Source organism: Urocitellus parryii, chromosome 7 (assembly GCF_045843805.1).
Source record: "Urocitellus parryii isolate mUroPar1 chromosome 7, mUroPar1.hap1, whole genome shotgun sequence".
NCBI lineage: Eukaryota > Metazoa > Chordata > Mammalia > Rodentia > Sciuridae > Urocitellus > Urocitellus parryii.
The window spans coordinates 170,807,351-170,828,119 of NC_135537.1; the positions used below are offsets into that span (position 1 = coordinate 170,807,351).

The following is a 20,769-nucleotide window of genomic DNA, read 5'->3' on the forward strand; positions in this document are numbered from 1 at the left end:
TATTTTATTTGCATTTGAAATAACAGCCCAATCCAAAGAGTTTAAATAAGTGCCCAACGTGACAAGGCTATTATGTGGTTCACTGAGACAGATGTCAGACTGACTTCACGGTTCAGGCTCTTTCCCAGGAAGTGATGAATACACAACAGATCTACACTTTGCACTGAGTCGTGGAGACAGGGGAGGGTGGTGACATGGTGATAACATTTCCCTACTCTGCTGTGTATAAGGGGAAAATTTCTTTCCTTTAACTGAATTTCTTCATTAGCACATTTCATTAACTTGGGGGAAATGTAAACATGTAGAGGGATCTTGTAGTGATCTCAGGACATCAAGTAATTATTTTATTTTTAAATATTGTTTTTAGTTTTAAATGGACACATGCTTTATTTTATTTATTTATTTTTATGTGGTGCTGAAGATCCAACCCAGTACCTCACGTGTACTCTACCACTGAGCTGTAACCCCAGCCTGATTTTTTAAAAAATATTTTTTAGTTGTTGATGGACCTTCTTTATTTTATTTATTTGTATATGGTGCTGAGAATAGAACCCTTGGCTCACGCATGCTAGGCAAGCGCACTACCACTGAGTCACAGCCGCTGCCCAGCCTGATTTTTTTTTTTTGTAGTTGGACACAATATCTTTATTTTACTTTTATGTGGTACTGAGGATTGAACCCAGGGCCTCGCACGTGCTAGGCAAACACTCTACTGCTGAGCCACAATCCCAGCCTCCCAGCTTGATTTTTTTTTTTAATCAGTTTTTTTTTTTTTTTAGTTTTTTTTTTTTTTTTTTTTAGTTTTTCGGTGGAAACAACATCTTTGGTTGTGTGTGGTGCTTAGGATCGAACGCATTCCAGGCGAGCGCGCTACCGCTTGAGCCACATCCCCAGCCCCTTAAATCAGTTTTTATTCAAGTAATTCTTCAGTATTCTGTTAGTGATCCTAGAAAAAGGTTAACATAAAAACCAAACCAAACTTTGTAGTCATGTTTTTGTTCAGTGATTAAAAGGAAGGATATGTCCTTTGAAATACCTGAAATTATATTACAATGAAGACATATTTGGGTTCCCAAACCAATATAACTAGAAGAAAGAAATGGTAAGCATAAACAATTTAGGGAAGGTGTTGAGAATTGGGAAGGCTTTACATAACCTTAGTGAATTCTTAGCCTCATTATGAATATAGTCAGTTCTCAAATGGTCTTCCAGTGATGAGTGTTCAGAATGCCTCATCATGCCATGCGTAGCACTTCAGTAAAGTTTTGGGAATTCATAAGCAATGTGAATAGTCTTGGAAAGAGCCTTCACTACGAGAAAAAACAAAATTCTTTCTAGCTTTAAGATGTAGAAGTTTTGAAGGAAAAATATATTTCTCTGAAAGTTTAGAAGTGAGAAATAGTCTTTTCAATAATAAGGAATGATAATAGTAATATTGCTGATGCCCTCTTTTACACATGTGAAAATTGAGGTATAAAGATAGGATAAGTAATTTGCTGGAGTCAACTCAGTTACTGGGTGTTAGAACCAGGCATCTATTTGCTCTATCAATGGCAGAATAAGAAGACAAGCCAGATTTGAAATATAAATTTCAGATTACTTTTGGAACTCGGCTAACTTGATTAATTTGTAGTAAGTATTTAGTGTTTTTTCTAAAATGAGGTTTTTTAGCTCAAAGGTAATTAAATTTTTTTTACTCCATAGGATCTTTTAGACAAAGACTCTGTCACTGAGCCACTGGCTTCTCTTATAAAGTGTGAAGTTCTTTGATGGCTCTGCTTAATTCAGTGTTGCTTCAGATCTTGTTTGATGCAGCTAAGGTCATTGAGGGCAATAGAAGGAGGGTTTAGAGTGTAAGAAGGTAGTTCAAACATAGACCAGCCAGGCATGGTGGTGCACACCTGTAATCCCAGTGGCTCTGGAGACAGAGATAGGAGAATCGTGAGTTTAAAGCCCGCCTCAGCAAAAGCAAGGCACTAAGCAACTCAGTGAGACCCTCTCTCTAAATAAAATACAAAATAGGGCTGGGGATGTGGCTCAGTGGTTGAGTATTCCTGAGTTCAATCCTCAGTATAAAACAAAAAACAAAAAACCCAAGATCTGGCATTTGGACTGCCTAAGCTGGAAATGAAAATATTGAATTGATATTACAAACTGAGCTAGAGAATAAGAGCCAATCCAGTTTTTTTCTTTGTCCTATTTGTTTTGGAAGTCCAACACAAAAGTGAAATGCCACTCTATGGAACTAATATTTTTACCAGTTAGACTGAAAAAAATAAACCCTAAACTCTTCCTTAAGAGTACAGTATGAAGTAGAATTATGTTAATAAATATTCATACAGTTGAATATTGTGGCTATTCCAATCAAAGAGACTGGAAGGTTAAGGACTTTTGATTCTGAATGCTGTCTTAGAGATAACCCTTCTTCAGGTTTTCTCATGTTATAATGAGAAAGAAACTTGATTTCTTCAGAAGGGTTCTTCAGAATAAAAATACAACTTTTCAGTGTACATTTCTTTGCAACACACATTTACAGTAGCTTGAGTAATTCTTGTTAGCTTTTTTGTCTTATAGTCAGAAAGCACAAAATATTTAATATTTTGTGGTATGTTTTACTTTTCTGTTGTTACATATATGCCTAAAATTTATTTTGGACCATATTTCTTTCTTTCTTTTCTGTGGTACTGGGCATCAAACTCAGGACCCGAGGCATGCTAGGCAAGTGCTCTTGCACTGAGCTACCTGTAATCCCAGTGGCTGGACCTATGCTTAAACCCATATTTAAAAAATTAGAAAAGAGGGCTGATATGTAGCTCAGTAGTAAAGTGCTTGCATAATATGTAGTAGGTACTGAATTTGGTCTCCAGCACTGTTAAAAACAAAACAAAAGAAAAGTTTGAAAAGATTGTAGACACATCTGTAAGGAAAACATGGTTGGTCAGCAAAGTTTTGTGAATATATTAATAACCCAATTCCTGAACTAACTCTTATAAACCTTTCCATTTATGCTTCTTGAAGCCATCTTGGTTACTTGCTGTCCACCTGGACACCAGGATATCAGCTTGGGAAGAAGCCATGCCTTATCTTTTATAGCATAATAAAATGTTACTTGAACCTCATATTAAACATAGGTATGCATATAGTCATTTAAAATTTAAAACCTTTTTATATGTTTCTTATAGTAAGTATTTAATATTTTTAGTATTTAGAGATCTGTTTTCAAAACTTTAAGAATAACAATACGAAAGGCTGGGATTGTGGCTCAGTGGTAGAGTGCTTGACTAGCATGTGTGAGGCCCTCTGTTCAATTCTCAGCACCACATATAAATAAATAAAATAAAGGTCCATCGACAACTAAAAAAATTTTTTTTAAGAAATAACAATATGCAACTGCAATAAGTTTTGAATGCATTTTTCTTTAGTACATATTGTTTAGGAGATAATCAACATTAAAATTAATATTCCAACTCCCTGTATTTTACATAATTTTTAAACACTCATAACTTAGTCAATGTTATAAGATGTGCTTGTGACAAGCATCAGCTAAGTAAGAGAAAAACATAGGAGCAGATGGCTGTTTTATTTATTTATTTTTGATACCAGGAATTGAACTCAGGGGCACTTGACCACTGAGCCACATCTCCAGCCCTAATTTGTATTTGATTTAGAGACAGGATCTCACTGAGTTGCTTAGTGCCTTGCTTTTGCTGAAGCTGGCTTTGAACTCACAATCCCCTTGAGCCACTGGCATTACAGGCATGAGCCACCACACCCGGCTGCAGACGGTTATTTGTTATTTTTATAGAATCCTCATGAGAATTATGTACTTTGTGGCGCAAATTTATTTTCTGAATTGCTTTTCTTGGTCATCTAGCACCAAGCTACTTTGAAATTATAAGTCATAAGATATATACATATTAACTTGAATCATATAAATTGTATTACATTATATATATGTATATGTAATATGTACTTACAGTCATGCATTGCTTGATGATATGTTTTCTGACAAATGCATTGTTAGGTGATTTTATCATTATGGGAACATCCTAGAGTATATTTACCCAAACTAAAATAGCTGTCCCATTTCTAGGTGATAACATCCTAGAGTATATTTACACAAACTAAGATAGCTGTCCCATTTCTAGGTGATAACATCTTAGGGAACCACTGTTATATATTCAGTCTGTTGTCCAAAGCATGGTTGATGGTATGTGAAGAAAAACATATGTATTTATGAGTGTGCCCTGAAGTACTTAACTTTCTATACATTGAATTACTATCAGCTTTGAAATCCTTGGTTGTTATGTGGATAACAAAAACATCATTCTGTATCAGCACTGATAATTGAGCATTGATTATATTACTTTCATTGATGTGCCAAAATTTTGTGCAAGCCTATTTCTATGTATCATACTATTTATGAGGCACCAAACTTAGTTTAAGCACCAAACTTCTGAAATCTTGTGATTGTCGTAGGAAGATTGCACCTAAATCATAATGAGATGACTACTGGATTTAAGAGTTTGGGACTGGGGGGAGACAGAATTTGAAATTATCCTTAATCACTTTTATATTCATTTCTGTGGTCTCATCCTGATCTTGTAAATCTTTTCTGTAGGAAGTTTTGGGAGCGGTTTATTGCCCTGTGTCATGAAAATAACAGTCTACATGGGATCACATTTGAACAGATCAAGGCTCAGTTAGAAGCTTTAGAACTAAAGAAGACATATGTGTTGAATCCGTTGGCTCCTGAATTTATTCCCCGGGCACTAAGACTGCAGAATTCAGGAAATAGCAACAAGCAGCAGCAGTCACCACCCAAGGTAAAGCCTCCCTTAATGAAGCTGTAGAGTTGAAAGGGTAAGAACAGCGCTACAGCATGAAAGTTTATTGGGTTGCAAGTTACTTTAAGCTTCAGAATTGAAGACTGCATTTGGTGACCAGCAGTTTCTGCAAGTAATTTGTCTAGATGTGGCATGTAATAAAAATACAGTGCATTTTTACCACCTACTTAAGGTCGTAATCATCCTCCAAAAGTTTTTAAGTTGGGGTTGGGGTTGTGGCTCAGTGGTAGAGCTCTAGTCTAGCACGTGTGTGGCACTGGATTCAATCAGCACCACATAAAAATAAATGTACTGTGTCCATCCTCAACTAAAAAAAATACATTAAAAAAAGTATCTGAAAATGTGTGGTATCCTTTGTGTACTATACCTTCTCAGTCCTCACTGCTGATAGACTTGGTTTTATCTGTCAGCTAAGATGTGAATAAAACAACACAGTTTAAAACATCCTGCATCTTATAACAGCATATTATTTATAAGGATTATGTTATAATAATAATATTTATATAAAGAAGATAAGTCTAATCTTTCATTGAAGACTGACTCATTTCAAAAGGTATTTGACATTGAGGAAATTTAGCCAGCTTCTTAAAGATTGATTTTTTTTTTGACTCATTTTTGTTCTTTAGGAAGAATCCAGTCAGAGGGAGTGGGGTTGAGAGAGTTGAGGCTCTTTCCGCTTTTGAACGGCAGTTATTTTGGACAGAGACAGTTGGCTTATTTTCTAGAGTGTCTAAAAAATAATCTAAAATATCTAAAAAAACATCCTAAAAGGAAGGTTCTGATAATGGCACATATAGTATTTACTCTAGTATTTTTATACATTTATAGTCCTCAGTGTGGTATGAAACTTATTAACATGAATTAAAAGAGTTTGTTAGTGTTGAATTTTATTACACCTCATGTGCCAGCAATAGTGAATGGCTTGTTTTGAAAATCTTTAGGCTAAATAGGTATTAAGCTGAGAACTACTTTCTATGTTAACATACTGCTGCTGTATATTATTGGTAAATAAAAATGTACATAATGTGCAATAATGCTTTAATGATTTGGCATTATCAGAGGATTAAGCATTCTGCATAAATGAGTTTATCTTATATGCCAGGTGCTAAAGAGGCATATTCTATTTTTTCAAGTTTCCTTAATTTAACATCAGCAAATTTTAGCCCCTCAGTTCTTTTGTGGCAGGTGTTGGAAGAGGTAAAAGAATGATGGTCAGAGGAAGTAAGTAGATTCAAGGCAACTTCTACCATGGAGCTCTTCTTCAGGAAGTTTGTGAGTGGATAGAGAGAGTTCCCCATTCATTGCACATAGTAGGTGCTAAGAAAGTATCCGATAAATGAATAATGGTTATGGCCCGTCATGTGGCGTTTTGCTTTCAATAAACTGTCTCGTAAAATTTATCCTGGGGCTGGGGTTGTGGCTCAGCGGTGGAGCGCTCACATAGCACGTGTGAGGCTCTAGGTTAGATCCTCAGCACCACATAAAAATAAATAAATAAACTAAAAGTAGTACAACTTTTTTTTAGTTGACTACAACTAAAAAAAAATAAGAGCACAAATTTAAAAAATAAGATATCCTAAACTTTTTAGAAAATCTTTTTTTTTTAAAAGGAGACATAGACAAGAAATCAGAGGCTTTTTTTTTTAAAAAAGAGAGAGTGTGTGTGAGAGAGAGAGAGAGAGAGAATTTTTTAATATTTATTTTTTTTTTAGTTCTCGGCGGACACAACATTTTTGTTTGTATGTGGTGCTGAGGATCAAACCTGGGCCACACACATGCCAGGCAAGCGCCCTACCGCTTGAGCCACATCCCCAGCCCTAGAAAGTCTTTTTCACTGATTCTATAGATGTTATCATCTTTGTCAGTGGCTAACCAAATCATTTATCAGCTTATTCTTATTATATCTCTGTCCTGCTTTCCCATCCTACCACTTCCACATGTATGTGCTGGAGAATTTTGAAACAAATCCCAGTTATTTTATTTCATGTGCAAGAATCTTAATGAAGGGGGATTTAATTCATTATAGAAAAGGATGGTATTTCTTTTTTTTTTTTTATATTTATTTTTCAGTTCTCAGCAGACACAACATCTTTGTTTGTATGTGGTGCTGAGGATCGAACCCGGGTCACACGCATGCCAGGCGAGCGCGCTACCGCCTAAGCCACATCCCCAGCCCCCGGGATGGTATTTCTTAAATGGGATGCTGAGCCATTCTATTTTTTCAAGTTTCCTTAATTTAACACAATTCTGTATGTAAGAAATATTTTATATCAGTATCTCTAATGTTAGAATAGAATTTAAAATCCCAATACGGTTCATGTAAATAAAATCATCACAAGGTTACATGATGGCTAAAAGTGCTCCTGGGCATGCCTCCTCAGGACTAATTTGGCAATAAAACATACTGATAGCTGTGCAAAAATCAAGGAGCTTTATTGTCCTAATACTTCTGTGGTAAGATTTAGTCAAGATGCAAAATGTCAGGAGACCTGGGAGGAGGTGATCCTGTGTGGCCTTCCATCACTGCACTCTCTAGGGCACTTGGTGGGAGCAGTGTTTGGAAGCTTTGCAGATATGGCCAGTTTCATTTGAACATGACCCAGAAGACAGATCATGTTTAAAAATGGATCCTCTGAAGACCATCCCATTGTTTTACATATTTTAGTTTGTTAGTTGTTTTTTTTACCATTGGTACCCAGCTGCTGATGTTATGTCTCAGTGTCCAGTGATAAGAAAATGTGTCAGGCTTATTTACTTTGGTAGTCAGGATGGACATATGGTGGGCCCCTCAGTAAACATTTGTTGAAAGAATAAATGGGCAAAAGTGAGTAAATGAAAAAATAAATATTTGAATGAATAAGTTGCAGGTGATATAAACTACATTTGAATATAAGCAATGGATGATATGAGCTACTTTTGCTTAAAAAATCCTGATGTTAATTAGTGTATAGTATAATCCTGATTATAATTAGGATGCTTTCTGAGATTTATTATTAGAAAGGAGTTAGTTTTGGAATGACTTTTACACATAGTTAGCTCTAGCTTAGTGCTACATTATTATTTTATTTATAAGCTATCAAACAGTTTATTTTGGGTAAACTAAGTAAATCTCCTGCTCTAAGTTAAAAGATGCTAGACAACCCAGAGTGCTGATGTTTTTGTCCAGCAGCTTCCAGTTGTGTAGGGTAGGACTGTCCTGGACTGTGGTTACTCTTTGTATTAGCTTCCCATTGCTGCTGTAACAAGTTACCACAAACATAGGGACTCAAACAGTACCAGTTTATCATCTCATAGTTCTCTGGGTCAGATGCTGGGACTGGCTTACTTGCTTTCTCTGCTCTGGGTTTTACAAGGTGGGGATTGAGGTGTTGTCTGACTGGATTCTTACCTGGAGCCTTGGGAAAGAATCTGGTTTCAAGTTGATGCAGGTTGTTGGCAGAATCTAGTTTCTGCAATTGTAGGACTGATGTCCTTATTTCCTTGCTGGCTATCAGTTAGTAGCATTCCTATCTTGTAGAAGCCTCTTGCTGTTTCTCAGAAGTACCCCTGCAGCTTGGAGCCAGCAAGGGTGCATTGTTTCCTTCTGTCCCACAGAATTTCTTCTACCACATCTCTTCTACCACATTTCTTCTTCCACTGCACCTTTCTGAGCTAGAGATATTTCTCTGCTTTTAGGGCTCATATTACTACATAGGGTCCAACCAGATAATCCAGGCTACTCTTCCTATTTTAAGTCACAACTTTAACTCTATTTGCAGAGTCCTTTTTGCCAAATAACACATCACGTCCATAGGACGCATGCTTAGAGTGTGCACATCATTCAGGTGCTGCAGCCTCCCACATTCTGACCAACTGCTGTGCTTTCTCTCTGTGGTTTGCTCTACATAGTTGTCCCTTTTTCATGGGTTATTAGCAAGCCATAGTGATAGGTTTGGAGGCTTTAAAATCTAAATGGTTTGTTACCCTCTTGGAACTATCTTATCTCTCTGTGTCACTGGCTTTTCTTTCTTCTGTCAGTGTATGTGCCTTTGGCTGCTCTTGTCACTTCTAATTGCTCTGCTTCTGATCTTACCCCCTACTCCTGACATCTCAGTGTTTGCCATTTTCTTTTCCCTTTTTCTCCTTTCTTATCAATTCACTGTTTCTCAGAAGTTTGTTTTTTATAGCTGCTGCCAGTCACTATGAATATTTTTCTCTTCTGGCTACCATTCGCCAACTATCATTCTTTTTGGCTTTTTTTTATGACTTTTTAAGACTTAGATACCTTCATCCACTCATAATCAACACACTTTAAACCTTCAGTGTTTACTGATGTTCTAAGTATCTAACATCTTTGACAGTTGCATGTGTAGATAAATTAAGTGTCATTGTATTTTTTGCTTTGGTCAAGAATGAATTTTTCTTCCTCTTGTAAACATTATCCCCTTTAGTTTTCTGATGTTATGTACAAATAAATTTTGTATATATCTAGAGGTAAGTTGCATAGTGTGCCACTTTTTCCTCAGCTTACTTAGCATGTGTTAGTTACATTTTTTTTATTAAGAAGAGAAAGACTTAAAAAGTTCAGAACTTGAGAGCATTGTGTCTCAAATATTGTTTCTGCCCAAATGTTTTCATTTTTAATGGTAGAAAAAGATATTAGTATGTAAATCTGCCATTGCTTTTAAAAAAAAAAAATAAATCCTTCATTGATGGACATTCAGATAAACATTTAGCACACATATAAACTGTGCCACAATGAACATCTGTGCTCTAATCCATGATTATTTCATTTGGATAAATTCCTGAAAGGGCAATTACAGGATTGAAGTATAGGTGCATTTTTAAAAATATTCATTTTTTAGTTGTAGATGGACAAATACCTTTACTTTGTTTATTTATTTATTTTTTGTGGTGCTGAGGATCAAACTTGTGTCTCACAAGTGCAAGGCAAGCGCTCTGCCACTGAGCTATAACCCCAACCCTGTATGTGCATTTTTGATGCTTCTAATATATATTGCCAAATTACTGTCTAGCAATTAGCTAGATTCTCTAAAGCAAATTATGATAGTCTTTTTTCCTGTTCTTTAGAAAATTTCGTACTTTCAGATACTATGAATCATATTCAAAATGCCATAAAACCCAAGTCATGTTTATATTCTGTTACTATTCTAAAGATTTCATCCTCAAAAATAGAAGACTGAAATTTTTCCCTGAAAAAGCAGTTTTTATGTTTTGTCATTGAATTCTTAGAAAGTTTAGAAGAAGCTACAAAGGAATAAAGTTTATGTTTCAGACATGTAGGTTGCATATTTTCTTTTAATTAAGAAAATTCATTGAGAAAAGAAGTTTAGATAGCCTTAATTTGGAAAAGAAAAAACTGGGGGACCAGAAATGGTCCTATTATTTATAAAAAGAAATATTTGAATGAATAAGTGGCAGATGACCTATTATTTATAAAAAGAAAGTTGGCTCAAAGCAGTCTAATAGCTACTAATTATAGACTCACAGTTTTTAAATTTTAATTGTTGCCATTTACATTTAATTTGTATATGATTAGGAAAAGGGTTCTTGTTCTCTAATATTAAACATGTTCAAATTATAATATATTGGTTTTTTTTTCTTTAAAGGGAAAAAGCCTCCATCATACTCAGAATGATCATTTCCAAAATGATGGAATTGGTAAGCAGAAAAATTATCCTATCCTATCCTTTTATGATATGAAATTCAGTCCAGATTTCACTGTGAATGAAAGTGAATCCCCTTACCATCTGTCCCTCTTTTGCTTTCTCAGGAATTCACAACACAGACAATCACTTAATTCTTTTATTTTATTTTATCAGTTAATTCTTTTATTTTATTTTTTTTATGTCAGTGGGTTGATGTGTCATTTTTTAAAAAGAGGTCATTTTGTAGGCACCAGCATATGTATCCAGGAGTTTTGAGAAAAAACGTTTAAGCCTTTTATGCTTATAATTTTTTCCCCCCCCTTGGTACCAGGGATGGAACCCTTCGGCACTCAAACCACTGAGCCACATCCTCAACCCTTTTTTTGTATTTTACTTAGAGACAGGGTTTCACTGAGTTGCTTAGGACCTCACTAAGTTGCTGAGGCTGGCTTTGAACTCTCAGTTCTCCTGTCTCAGCCTCCTGAGCTGCTGGGATTACAGGCATGCACCACTGTGCCTGGCTGCAAAGTCATAAATTTTCAGAACTTATTTCTCTCCAACAAATGTGAGATCGTATAGATTTGAAGATAAAGTTTATTTAAATGATTTTAAAGGTTGTAGAATTATGCTTTTAAAGTAATGATTACTTAATCTTCATTTTGTATGTAGCTATATTATATTGCAAGTCAAAACTTTATTCTGAAGAATCGTATATTTTCCTGGTCCCAGAGGACTATTTACTAGGAGTATGTGCACATGTGGGTGTCTTTCTTGAAGAATACCTGTCTGGTTCCTACAAGCTAATTTGTACAGCTCATGCTGATTTTAGAGAACATTGTAAAATGGTTGTTTTTTTAACATGCTTTACTCTTCCACACTAATAATTCTTTGATTATAAGCTATTTTATGCCACATCTGGGAAATACATTTTGCTGTTGGGTGACTTAAACTATTTTTGTCTAGGTAAATATGTATAGCTATTGAGTGCATCCTTTTTCTGTTTATTTTTCAGTTCCTCCCAATCCTTCTGTACTGATTGGCAATCCTATTAGAGCATATACTCCTCCACCTCCTCTTGGACCTCACCCAAATTTGGGGAAATCTCCAAGCCCTGTTCAAAGAATAGATCCTCACACTGGGACAAGTATTCTTTATGTACCTGCTGTCTATGGAGGGAACGTAGTTATGTCGGTGCCTTTGCCTGTAAGTAAATACTTATGTGAAATATTTATGGTTGAATAAAGTAAATAGGTTTCAGTAAATTTAGTGACAGTCCCAAACTGTCCCAACCTTATTTTTTTTGATGGTTCTAGGGATGGAAACCAGGTCCTCAAAACATTCTAGGCAGGTGCTCTACCATTGAGCTATGTCTCCAGCTCTAACCTCTTTATTGTGTTTTAACTTTTTAATGTCTATAAGCTTCTTTTAAAGTAAGTTATCTTTAACTGTTGAATTTTGAAATGACCAAAGAAATTTGTATTGTGGCTTATAATTTGTTACTCTATTAACAGAGATATTCATTCTTTATAAAGAGATCTGTAAATTGAATGTTTTGATTTAGAAGGTTTTATGTTGTTTTTTTTTTTTGGTGGTGGGGATACTGGGGCTTGAACTCAGGGGCACTCAACTACTGAGCCACATCCTCAGTCCTATTTTGTATTTTCTTTAGATACAGGGTTTTTCACTGAGTTGCTTAGCGCCTTGATTTTGCTGTTGCTGGCTTTGAACTTCTGATCCTCCTGTCTTCAGCCTCCAGAGCTACTGAGAGGTTTTATGTTCTTTTAAAATATTTTTTTTCTGAAGAAATTGGACTGAAAGTTAACAGAACTAGTAACTTGGTCTCTTGTTTTAAAAAACAATGCTTTTACTTTATCTTTTGTTTTTTATTTCTACATAATTCTTGAAATCTTCTTGATACATAGAATTCACTGGAGGAGGCAGAGGGGGTTGGGTTAGTGTAGTCCTTTTAGATCTGAATTTGTCTGAGAAATTCTAGACAAAAAAATTCAAGAAACCTTTCTGCCATTTAGAAATGTTTCTGAATCTTTTCTAAGGGTATGGGCTTTCAGATACTTCCATATTGTATCATAAACCCATTTTTAAATTTTCTTTAGGGTTTTAAAATACTTTTGTCAATTTTATTTGTGTATGTGTATGTGTGTGTGTGTGTGTGTGTGTGTGTGTGTGTGTGTGTGTGTGTATGTGTGTGTGTATGAGAGAGAGAGAGAGAGAGAGAGAGAGAGAGAGAGAGAGAGAGAGAGAGAGAGAATATTTCCAAATTCAGCAGTTTTGGCCTAGGAAGTAATTTCTTTCATGTAAGTGAAGTACTGTAATTTCAGGCAGTGGTGATTATTACAAAAGATCTTTTGCACCCACACCCCAGAAAGGGGAAAGTGCTAAAATGCGAATGTGCTGTAGCCTTGTTGGCTATGGTAGTTCACAGCCATGGTAGCCATGGAGAGTGATTGTGAGTAAGAAATAGGTAATTTATGCCCACTCCCTGTGAACTTCAGAGTTTAGTAGAGTTATTTCTTCCCAGCCTGGCAACATTATACATCATCAGCTATAAATAGAAAGTCTCTTAGGTTTTAAAATTCACTTCACTAGGTCAGAGAGGCTTTTATTATGTAAGATTCCTAAGAATCTGCATGTAATAGTTATATCGTAATAAAATAATAGGGACAGTAGTTCAGATGTTATATTTATTCCTTTTATGTTAATGTGCAGACATCATGTGTCTAGATATACCTAAACAAGTTTTCTGTTTCTGTATTTTAAGGTAGAGTTGATTTCATCAAAAGCAGTAATAGAAGTAGTGACCTATTTGAATTAATGAATAAGTGAACTTTAAATGCTATAAAGGAAATAATTAAATATGTTTACATTATATGATTTACTTTTTGAGTGAGACACCTTAGACTAAATTCTTCCTTCACTTTACCTCCTGTTCTCTAATTAAGTCTATTAAACTACGTAACTATGCAGTTTATTTAAGAAGATAAGTTTTATGGTAATCTGTGACATGCATATGTTCACATTGAGGGGAAATGATTTAAGAATGTAAAATGATTTAATGACTCAATTTATTCCGAATCTGAAAAGTGACCCATTTTTCCTTACACACTAAAAATTCAGGGAGTCCTTTTTGTACACTTAAGACATAGCAATTTGATTCTACCAAGTGATACTGTTAAGTAGCACTGACTTTGTAGTTGCTCATTTTGATAGTTGTCCTCTGTGTTGGTATATGCTTTTTCTAATCAAAGTACTATAGAAGTTTGCATTCCAAAATATACTTAATGCAATTACTTTATTTCTTGTAATAACCTAGGTACCATGGACAGGATACCAGGGTAGGTTTGCAGTTGATCCTCGAATTATTACACATCAAGCAGCAATGGCCTACAATATGAACCTATTACATACACATGGACGGGGATCTCCTATACCTTATGGCCTTGGACATCATCCACCTGTCAGCATAGGGCAGCCACAGAATCAGCATCTGGAGAAGGATCAACATGAACAAAATCGAAATGGTAGGTTGCTATGCTGTACTCTGTTCATAAACTGATGGCATGCAGAGTTCTGTCCACAGTATGATTGTTAATCATGGACTATTGAAATCAACCTGTTACAACAACCATGGATCCTCATTCCAGATGACATAAATATGTACACAGGTACAAATTTGGCATGTAATTTCAGAGTGTCCTTTAGGTTAAACCCTAGCACTTATGATTTGTTTTACTGATTTCCTGAAATATATTAAATTTTAATATTTTGAATTCTGTATATAATAGTCATTTAAAATTGCAAAGAAAAGTCCTTTCCTTCCAATTTTGTTAACCCAAAATATTCTTGTAGTGTACTAAGCATTAATGTTATTGTGGGATAGTTGATATAAAATATGTATTTCTTATGCAAATCTACCAGAATTATAGGTAAGAAAAAAATTACCTATTACTTTTCTTAGTTAAGTTTATTGAAGTATGATTTATATGCAGTAAAAATCGCTCTTTAAAAATGTATGGTTTGATGAGTTTTAATAAATACACAGAGTTGTTAACTACCATCAAAATCAAGGTACAAGATATCACATCACCTCAAAAAGTTTCCTGATGTCCCTTTGCAGACATTCCCATCCCCTGAGCCCAACCCTGGACAACCACTAGCTAGTACTTATGTCTTTAGGATGTCATATAAATGGAATTGCAGGGTATATAGGTGTTCATGTTTGGCTGTGTTGACTGCTTTTGATCTTTCATCAGGTAGTATGAGTGAGTTGCTTGCTCCTTTTTATTCTTGATTAGTATTTCACTATATGGGTACACCACGATGTGTTTATCTACCCATAATTGGTGGATACAGTAGTTTTCTAGTTTTTGATTCTCATGAATAAAGCTGCTGTGAACATTCATGTTTTCATTTCTCCTGGGTAAATACCTAGAAGGGAGATTGCTGTGTATATTGTAAATACATTTTTAACTTTATAAGAAACTGCCATATTATTTTCCAAAGTAGCTGTACTATTTTTCATTCCTACCAATAATGTGTGAGATTTCCCTTTGTTCCACATTCTCACCAACATTTGGTATTGTCAGACTTTGTTATTTTACCCTTGCTGGTGAATATTTGATGGCAGGTTGCTGTGGCATTTGCATGTCCCTAATAACTGCTAATACTGAGTATCTTTTCTTTGTGCTTATTTGCCACATGTGTATCCTCTCTGATGAAATGTCTATTCATATAATTTGCTCACTTTATTATTGTTTTTTTGTCTTATTAAGTTTTAAGTTTTTAATATATTTTAGATAGAAAACTTTAATTAGATATATGGTTTGAAAATATTTTCTCCCAGAATATGACTTTGGCTTTCCTTTCATTTTCTTTCAAAAGAAGTTTTTATTTTTGATAAGGTCCAGTTTATCCATTTATTTTTCTATGAATTGTGTTTTGGTGTTGTGTCTAAAATATCTTTGTCTAACCCAAGGTCACAAAGGTCTTTTCTTGTTTTCTTCTAGAAGTCTTAGACTATTAACTCTGACTTTCAGGTCCATTTTGAGTTAAATTTTGTATTTTATACGAGGTAATGATTATAGTCTTTTTGTTTTGGTTTTGCATATATATATTCAGTTGTTCCAGCATCATTTGTTGAAAAATCTGTCCTCCTCTTGAACTGCTTTGGGACCCCTCTTGAAAATCATTTGGTCATATACTTGGACTCTGTTCTCTTCTGTTAGTGCATATGTTTGTGTTCATGCCAAATATGCTGTCTTGATTGCTGTGGCTTTATAAAAGTCAGGAAAGCAGGTAGTGTAAGTCCTCTGACTTGATTCTTCTTTTCCAAAATTGTCTTTTCCAGGTATTATCTTATATACATTTTAGAATCAACTTTTCAGTTTCTACCAGAAAAGATTTTGATTGGGATGTGTTAAGGTCGATTTTGGAAGAATAGACATCTTAACAATATTTAGTCTTCTGATCCAAGAACAGGGAGATATATATATGTATATTTGGGTTTTTTTAAAGTTTTTAATTCCTTAACATTTATAAAATGTTTTTATATATGACTTTTCACTGTTTTATTGAGGTGCAAGCTTGATTAACATAAATATTTAATTTATAATATTTTTCTTTAAAGTTAGGATTCATGAATTACATAGAATGATGATGAGTTTGAGTTTTTCATTATTGGAAATTTTCTAAGAATTTTTCCATTATTGATTTCTACTTTAATTTCATTGCAATAAGAGAACATTTTGTACCATACAAATCCTTTTTTGATTTACTGATATTTGTTTCATGACACAGAATATAGTTATTATGGTTTGGATCTGTAATGTTCCCAAAAGCTGAAGTGTTGAAGAGTTGGTCCCCATACAGCAGTGTCTAGGGGTGGGGCTTTGGGGGAAATGATTGAATCATGAGCACCATAACCTTACCAGTGGATGAATCCATTTGATGGATTAATAATTTGAATGAATTACTGAGAAGAGGTGAATACTGTGACAGGGGGGCATCGTTGGAGGAAGTAGGTCACAGAGGACTTGGCTTTGGGGATGATATATCTTATCTCTAGCCCCTTCCCCTCTCTCTGCTTCCTGGGTGCCATGTGGTGAGTAATTTTCCTCCACCATGCCTTTTTGCCATGATGTTTCTGCTTCACCTCAGATCCAAAGCAATGGAGCTGTGTGACCATGGACTAAAACCATGACCCTAAGTAAACTTTTACTCCTCTAAGTTGCTCTAAGTTCTTTTGTTTGGGGTATTGTGGATTAACTAAGGGATGTTTTGTTTTGGGTACTGGAGATTAACCAAGGGCGCTTAACCACTGAGCCACATCCCTAGCCCTTTTTATATTTTATTTATTGACAGGGTCTTGCTAAGTTGCTTAGAGCCTCATTAAATTGCTGAGGCTAGCCTTGAACTCCCAATCCTCAACCTCCCTTGCCACTGGGATTATAGGTGTGTACCATCACACCTGGCTCTTGATGAGCATTTTGATCACAGTGATGAAAAACTAATACAGTGGTTTGTCTTTGTTAGTGTTCCATGTGCACTTGAAAAGCATAGAATGCTTTTCAGATGTTAATCAGATTAATTTGTTCCGGATTATTTACTATGTTCTTGCTGTTTTTCTGTCTCTTTTTCTATCAATTACTGAAGAAGGAAATTGAAATCTCTAAATATAATTGTTATCAATTTTTCTTTATGTTTTATCAGTTCTTGGTGAAATTTGAAGTTCTGGTATTAGGTGATAAATGTTTAAGATGATGTCCTCTTGATTAATTAACTCATTTAGTGTTATGGAATGGCCTTCTTATACCTGGTTAATATTCTTTGCTCAGTGCTCTTTGCTTTATATCAGTGTAGTCAGTGTCAGCTTTTGGCGGGGACTAGTGATAGCATAGCATGTCTTTTACTTTTAATCTGTTTGTGTCTTTGTGTTTAAAGTACATTTCCATTGAGGTAAAGTATATGCTCTGTATGCACAAAGCCCTTGGTTCCATCTCAGAACCAAATTAAAAAGGGAAAAAGTATATTTCTGCTAAATAGCATGTAGTTGGTGTCTGATTTTCAGTTTTAATCCAGTATGACAGTCTCTGCCTGTTAGGTTTGATTCTGTTGTGGCTTGATAATTCATTTTACAAAGTTGTAGTGGTAGTCCAAAAAGAATGCTTTTGAAGTATCCAAATTAAGCATTCCTTCAAGGAACTTCAAAATATTTTGCAATTAATTCTTGTAGACTAAAAGCTATTCACATGTGTGAAATTATTCAAGTCTATTGTAATTGTGCTGGTTTTGTTTTGTTGTTTGGTGCTGGGGATCAAACTCAGGGCCTTGCACATGCCAGCAAACTGCCCTACCACTTACCTATATTCCTAACTTATAATTATGCTTTTTTAAACATTATTTTTGCTTCCTCTACTGTTTATTCCCTTTTACTATTCACTTATCCTGCATTTATTTTCAGTTTTCTATTTGCATTTCTTTCAGAATATCTTTACTCAGGGTGTTAGTCAGCTTTTCATCACTGTGACAAAATACCTGAGATAAACAATTGAGAAGGAAGAAAGATTTATTTTGGTTCATGGTTTCAAATGTTTCAGTCCATGGTCACTTGGCTCCATCGTTTGGGCTTTTGGTGGCACAGTATATCATGGCAGGAGCAAATGGCGGAGGAGATATGTTCTCTTCCTGACAGCCAGGAAGCAAAAAGAGAGAGGGAGCAAACAGCCAGGATTTCAATTCCCTCTTCAAGGGCATGCCTCCAAGGCTCAGCACCTACCTATGGCCTCACGGACTGGGTACCAAACTGTTAGCATATGGATTTGGGGGAACATTTAAGCTTCAAACCATTCAGTTTAGATTCCTTTACTAAACTAGATTGACACATTATTTGGATTTTTGCTTAATTGTAAATGAACGAAGTATTTAACCTTTATAAGTAGGCAAGAATGCCAAGGCCCTTTAAATGTCTAGTTAAGAAAATGAGGCTATAAATTCCTGGAGATTGGACAGTTTCTTCTGGAATTATTTTATGTTTTAGGCTATTCCTTTATTAAGCTTTTGCCTCGTCTTTGAGGTTTGTGTCATTTATAAATTTTCTTTCTTGCAGAGAAACTGCAACTCTTAAAATTTAAGAACAAAACTAAAGTTGTGATATAAATTAATAATAATGAGTCAAAAATGTTTAAAATATTCTGCTCATTCTGTCTAATGTTGAATAGTCAATGGAAATGTCACATTTGCTGGAGAAAATTTATGAGGATTTTAAAATATTTTCTTAGGTAAAAATGATACAAATAATGCTGGACCTGAAATTAATAAGATTCGAACACCAGAGAAAAAGCCTGCTGAACCAAAACAGGTATGATGCTTGCATTTAGTGACTTTTCGTTGTTCTAAGGGATTTAGTCTGTGGTCATTTTGGAATCTTTATAATTTAAAGAAAAGTGCTGTCTTTATATGTATATCTTACACTTACTGTTTCACAGAGATCTAATGGGTCATGTTGCACCTTCACCTGACACTTTGTCTTGGGCTGTTAGTTCCTTTACCTGTATATTTTTCTCAAATTCTGTTATTCAGCGATGGATTGAATTTAAAGACTTTGCATGATAAGGTAGTACATGAAGACAGAGATGATGTGTCACTGACATGACCTCAGCATGGGAAGAGCTGTAGGAGTGAAGAAGGAAGACGGCTTTCTCTGTCCAGGGCTCTCTCCTGTCATACCCACTGCCTGATTCCTTAACTCTGTCTGGCCATCCATTTACTTTTCCTGCTTCTGTGCTTGGGAACCAATTAGAGAAAACTGTGCTATTGGTTGAATCAGTGCCACTGGAGATGCATGTTTTCTAATCTTATTGGACCTCTGGGCTTTCTTACTTTTCTTTTGCATGTACCCAGCTCAAGCAGCTCTTCTCAAGCCTGATCACCTTCCACTTCTCTATCCTTATTGTCAGGAATTGACTTTGCTTTAGACTTAACCTCATCAGGATTTTACCCTGTTGATGTATAATATTAGATACATCGCTTTTTCTTTGTCCTTAAAGTTCTTTAGTTCCTTTTTACTAGTGTTGGAGGAGGAATTCTGTTGGGGCAAGACTCTCCTCTTCTAGTCACCTCACAGAATTTGTCACTACTCCTCTGTTATCTTCAGATTCTTTCCAGCTACTGATTCTTCCTCTTCTGTGCAGTGTAGGTACTTATCTTCTAGCCTAAAGTGAGTACATTGGTGGACTTTTAAAAAGGCAGTTTCTTTGACCTTCATCTCCTTTGTAGCCAGCCCCTAATTTCTCCATTTCACCTCATCTCTTATTTGCTTCTTAACCCACAGAGTCTAGTAAAGGTGTCAGCATTTCACAGAGACCACCGATTTCCAAATAACCACATCTTATGAATACACTTCAGTTCTAGTTTTACTTGGGTTTTGTTTGGCATTTGGCACTATTTTCCACTGCTGTCTTTGATCATCTTACTTCTTTTGGTTTCTTCGGCCCAATATTGCTGTTTTTCACAACTCTCTGATGTGACCTCCTGTCCCTTTTATAAGTTTCTATTTGCCACTCCCCATATGTTCCTAGTCCTTAAGTTGGGTTTTCCCACAGTTCTGTCATTATTTCATTACTCTTGCTTTCTCTGATTGCTTACTATAAACAAGTCCAATTCGTGATGTTAAGTACCTGCTCCATGATGACTTCCAAAGCTGTACCTCCAGACTCAACTAAGCATCTATTCTTTTATATTCAGATACTTATATCCCCAGAGCATCTGGCTAACAGGTCAGAGTCGGAGGGATTTCATATTGTAGGAGGAGCTGCAGGGTGTTTAGGTAGCCAGGGGCAAACTGCCAGTAGGGGGGGGGGGCTGCAGTGCAAGTAACTGTGGCCCATGTAGGGGGGGGTACAGAGAGATATCAAGTGGATCGTACAGCAGAAGCAGATGTAGTCAAAACCAGCCACAAGATCTTGTCAGGTGCTGTCAGAGCCTTTGTTGAAGCAAGTGCTCTATAATCCTCAGTGATTATTCAGCATCAAAACTTATAAAAACATTGATTTGCCAAAGCAGTCTGTTGAGTGGTTTAACAGAGCTGGAAAGGAAAAATTTCATCTTTCCACTTTAAATTTTGTTTTTCATGTTGTCACCACTTATGATCATACCTGCATTTTAAAGGGAACCTATCATTCTCTCCCTTAGTATACCATAGCTTAACAGGATTGAAAGCAGTATTTATACTCAGGTATTGAGTCATTCGGGCTCTTGTG

The 20,769-nt window shown here is 35.5% G+C and overlaps 1 protein-coding gene across 1 annotated transcript in view; it reads left to right on the forward strand.

Annotated features, from left to right (window-relative positions):
• The window catches only part of Helz (helicase with zinc finger), a 169,749-nt gene that overhangs the window by 111,164 nt on the left and 37,816 nt on the right, over positions 1 to 20,769 (forward strand). Inside the window, exons 24-28 of the mRNA XM_077801421.1 lie at positions 4,622 to 4,826; positions 10,457 to 10,508; positions 11,508 to 11,698; positions 13,827 to 14,034; positions 18,790 to 18,869. Of these exons, the coding sequence (XP_077657547.1) occupies positions 4,622 to 4,826; positions 10,457 to 10,508; positions 11,508 to 11,698; positions 13,827 to 14,034; positions 18,790 to 18,869 (736 nt within the window). The remainder of the gene's footprint in view (positions 1 to 4,621; positions 4,827 to 10,456; positions 10,509 to 11,507; positions 11,699 to 13,826; positions 14,035 to 18,789; positions 18,870 to 20,769) is intronic.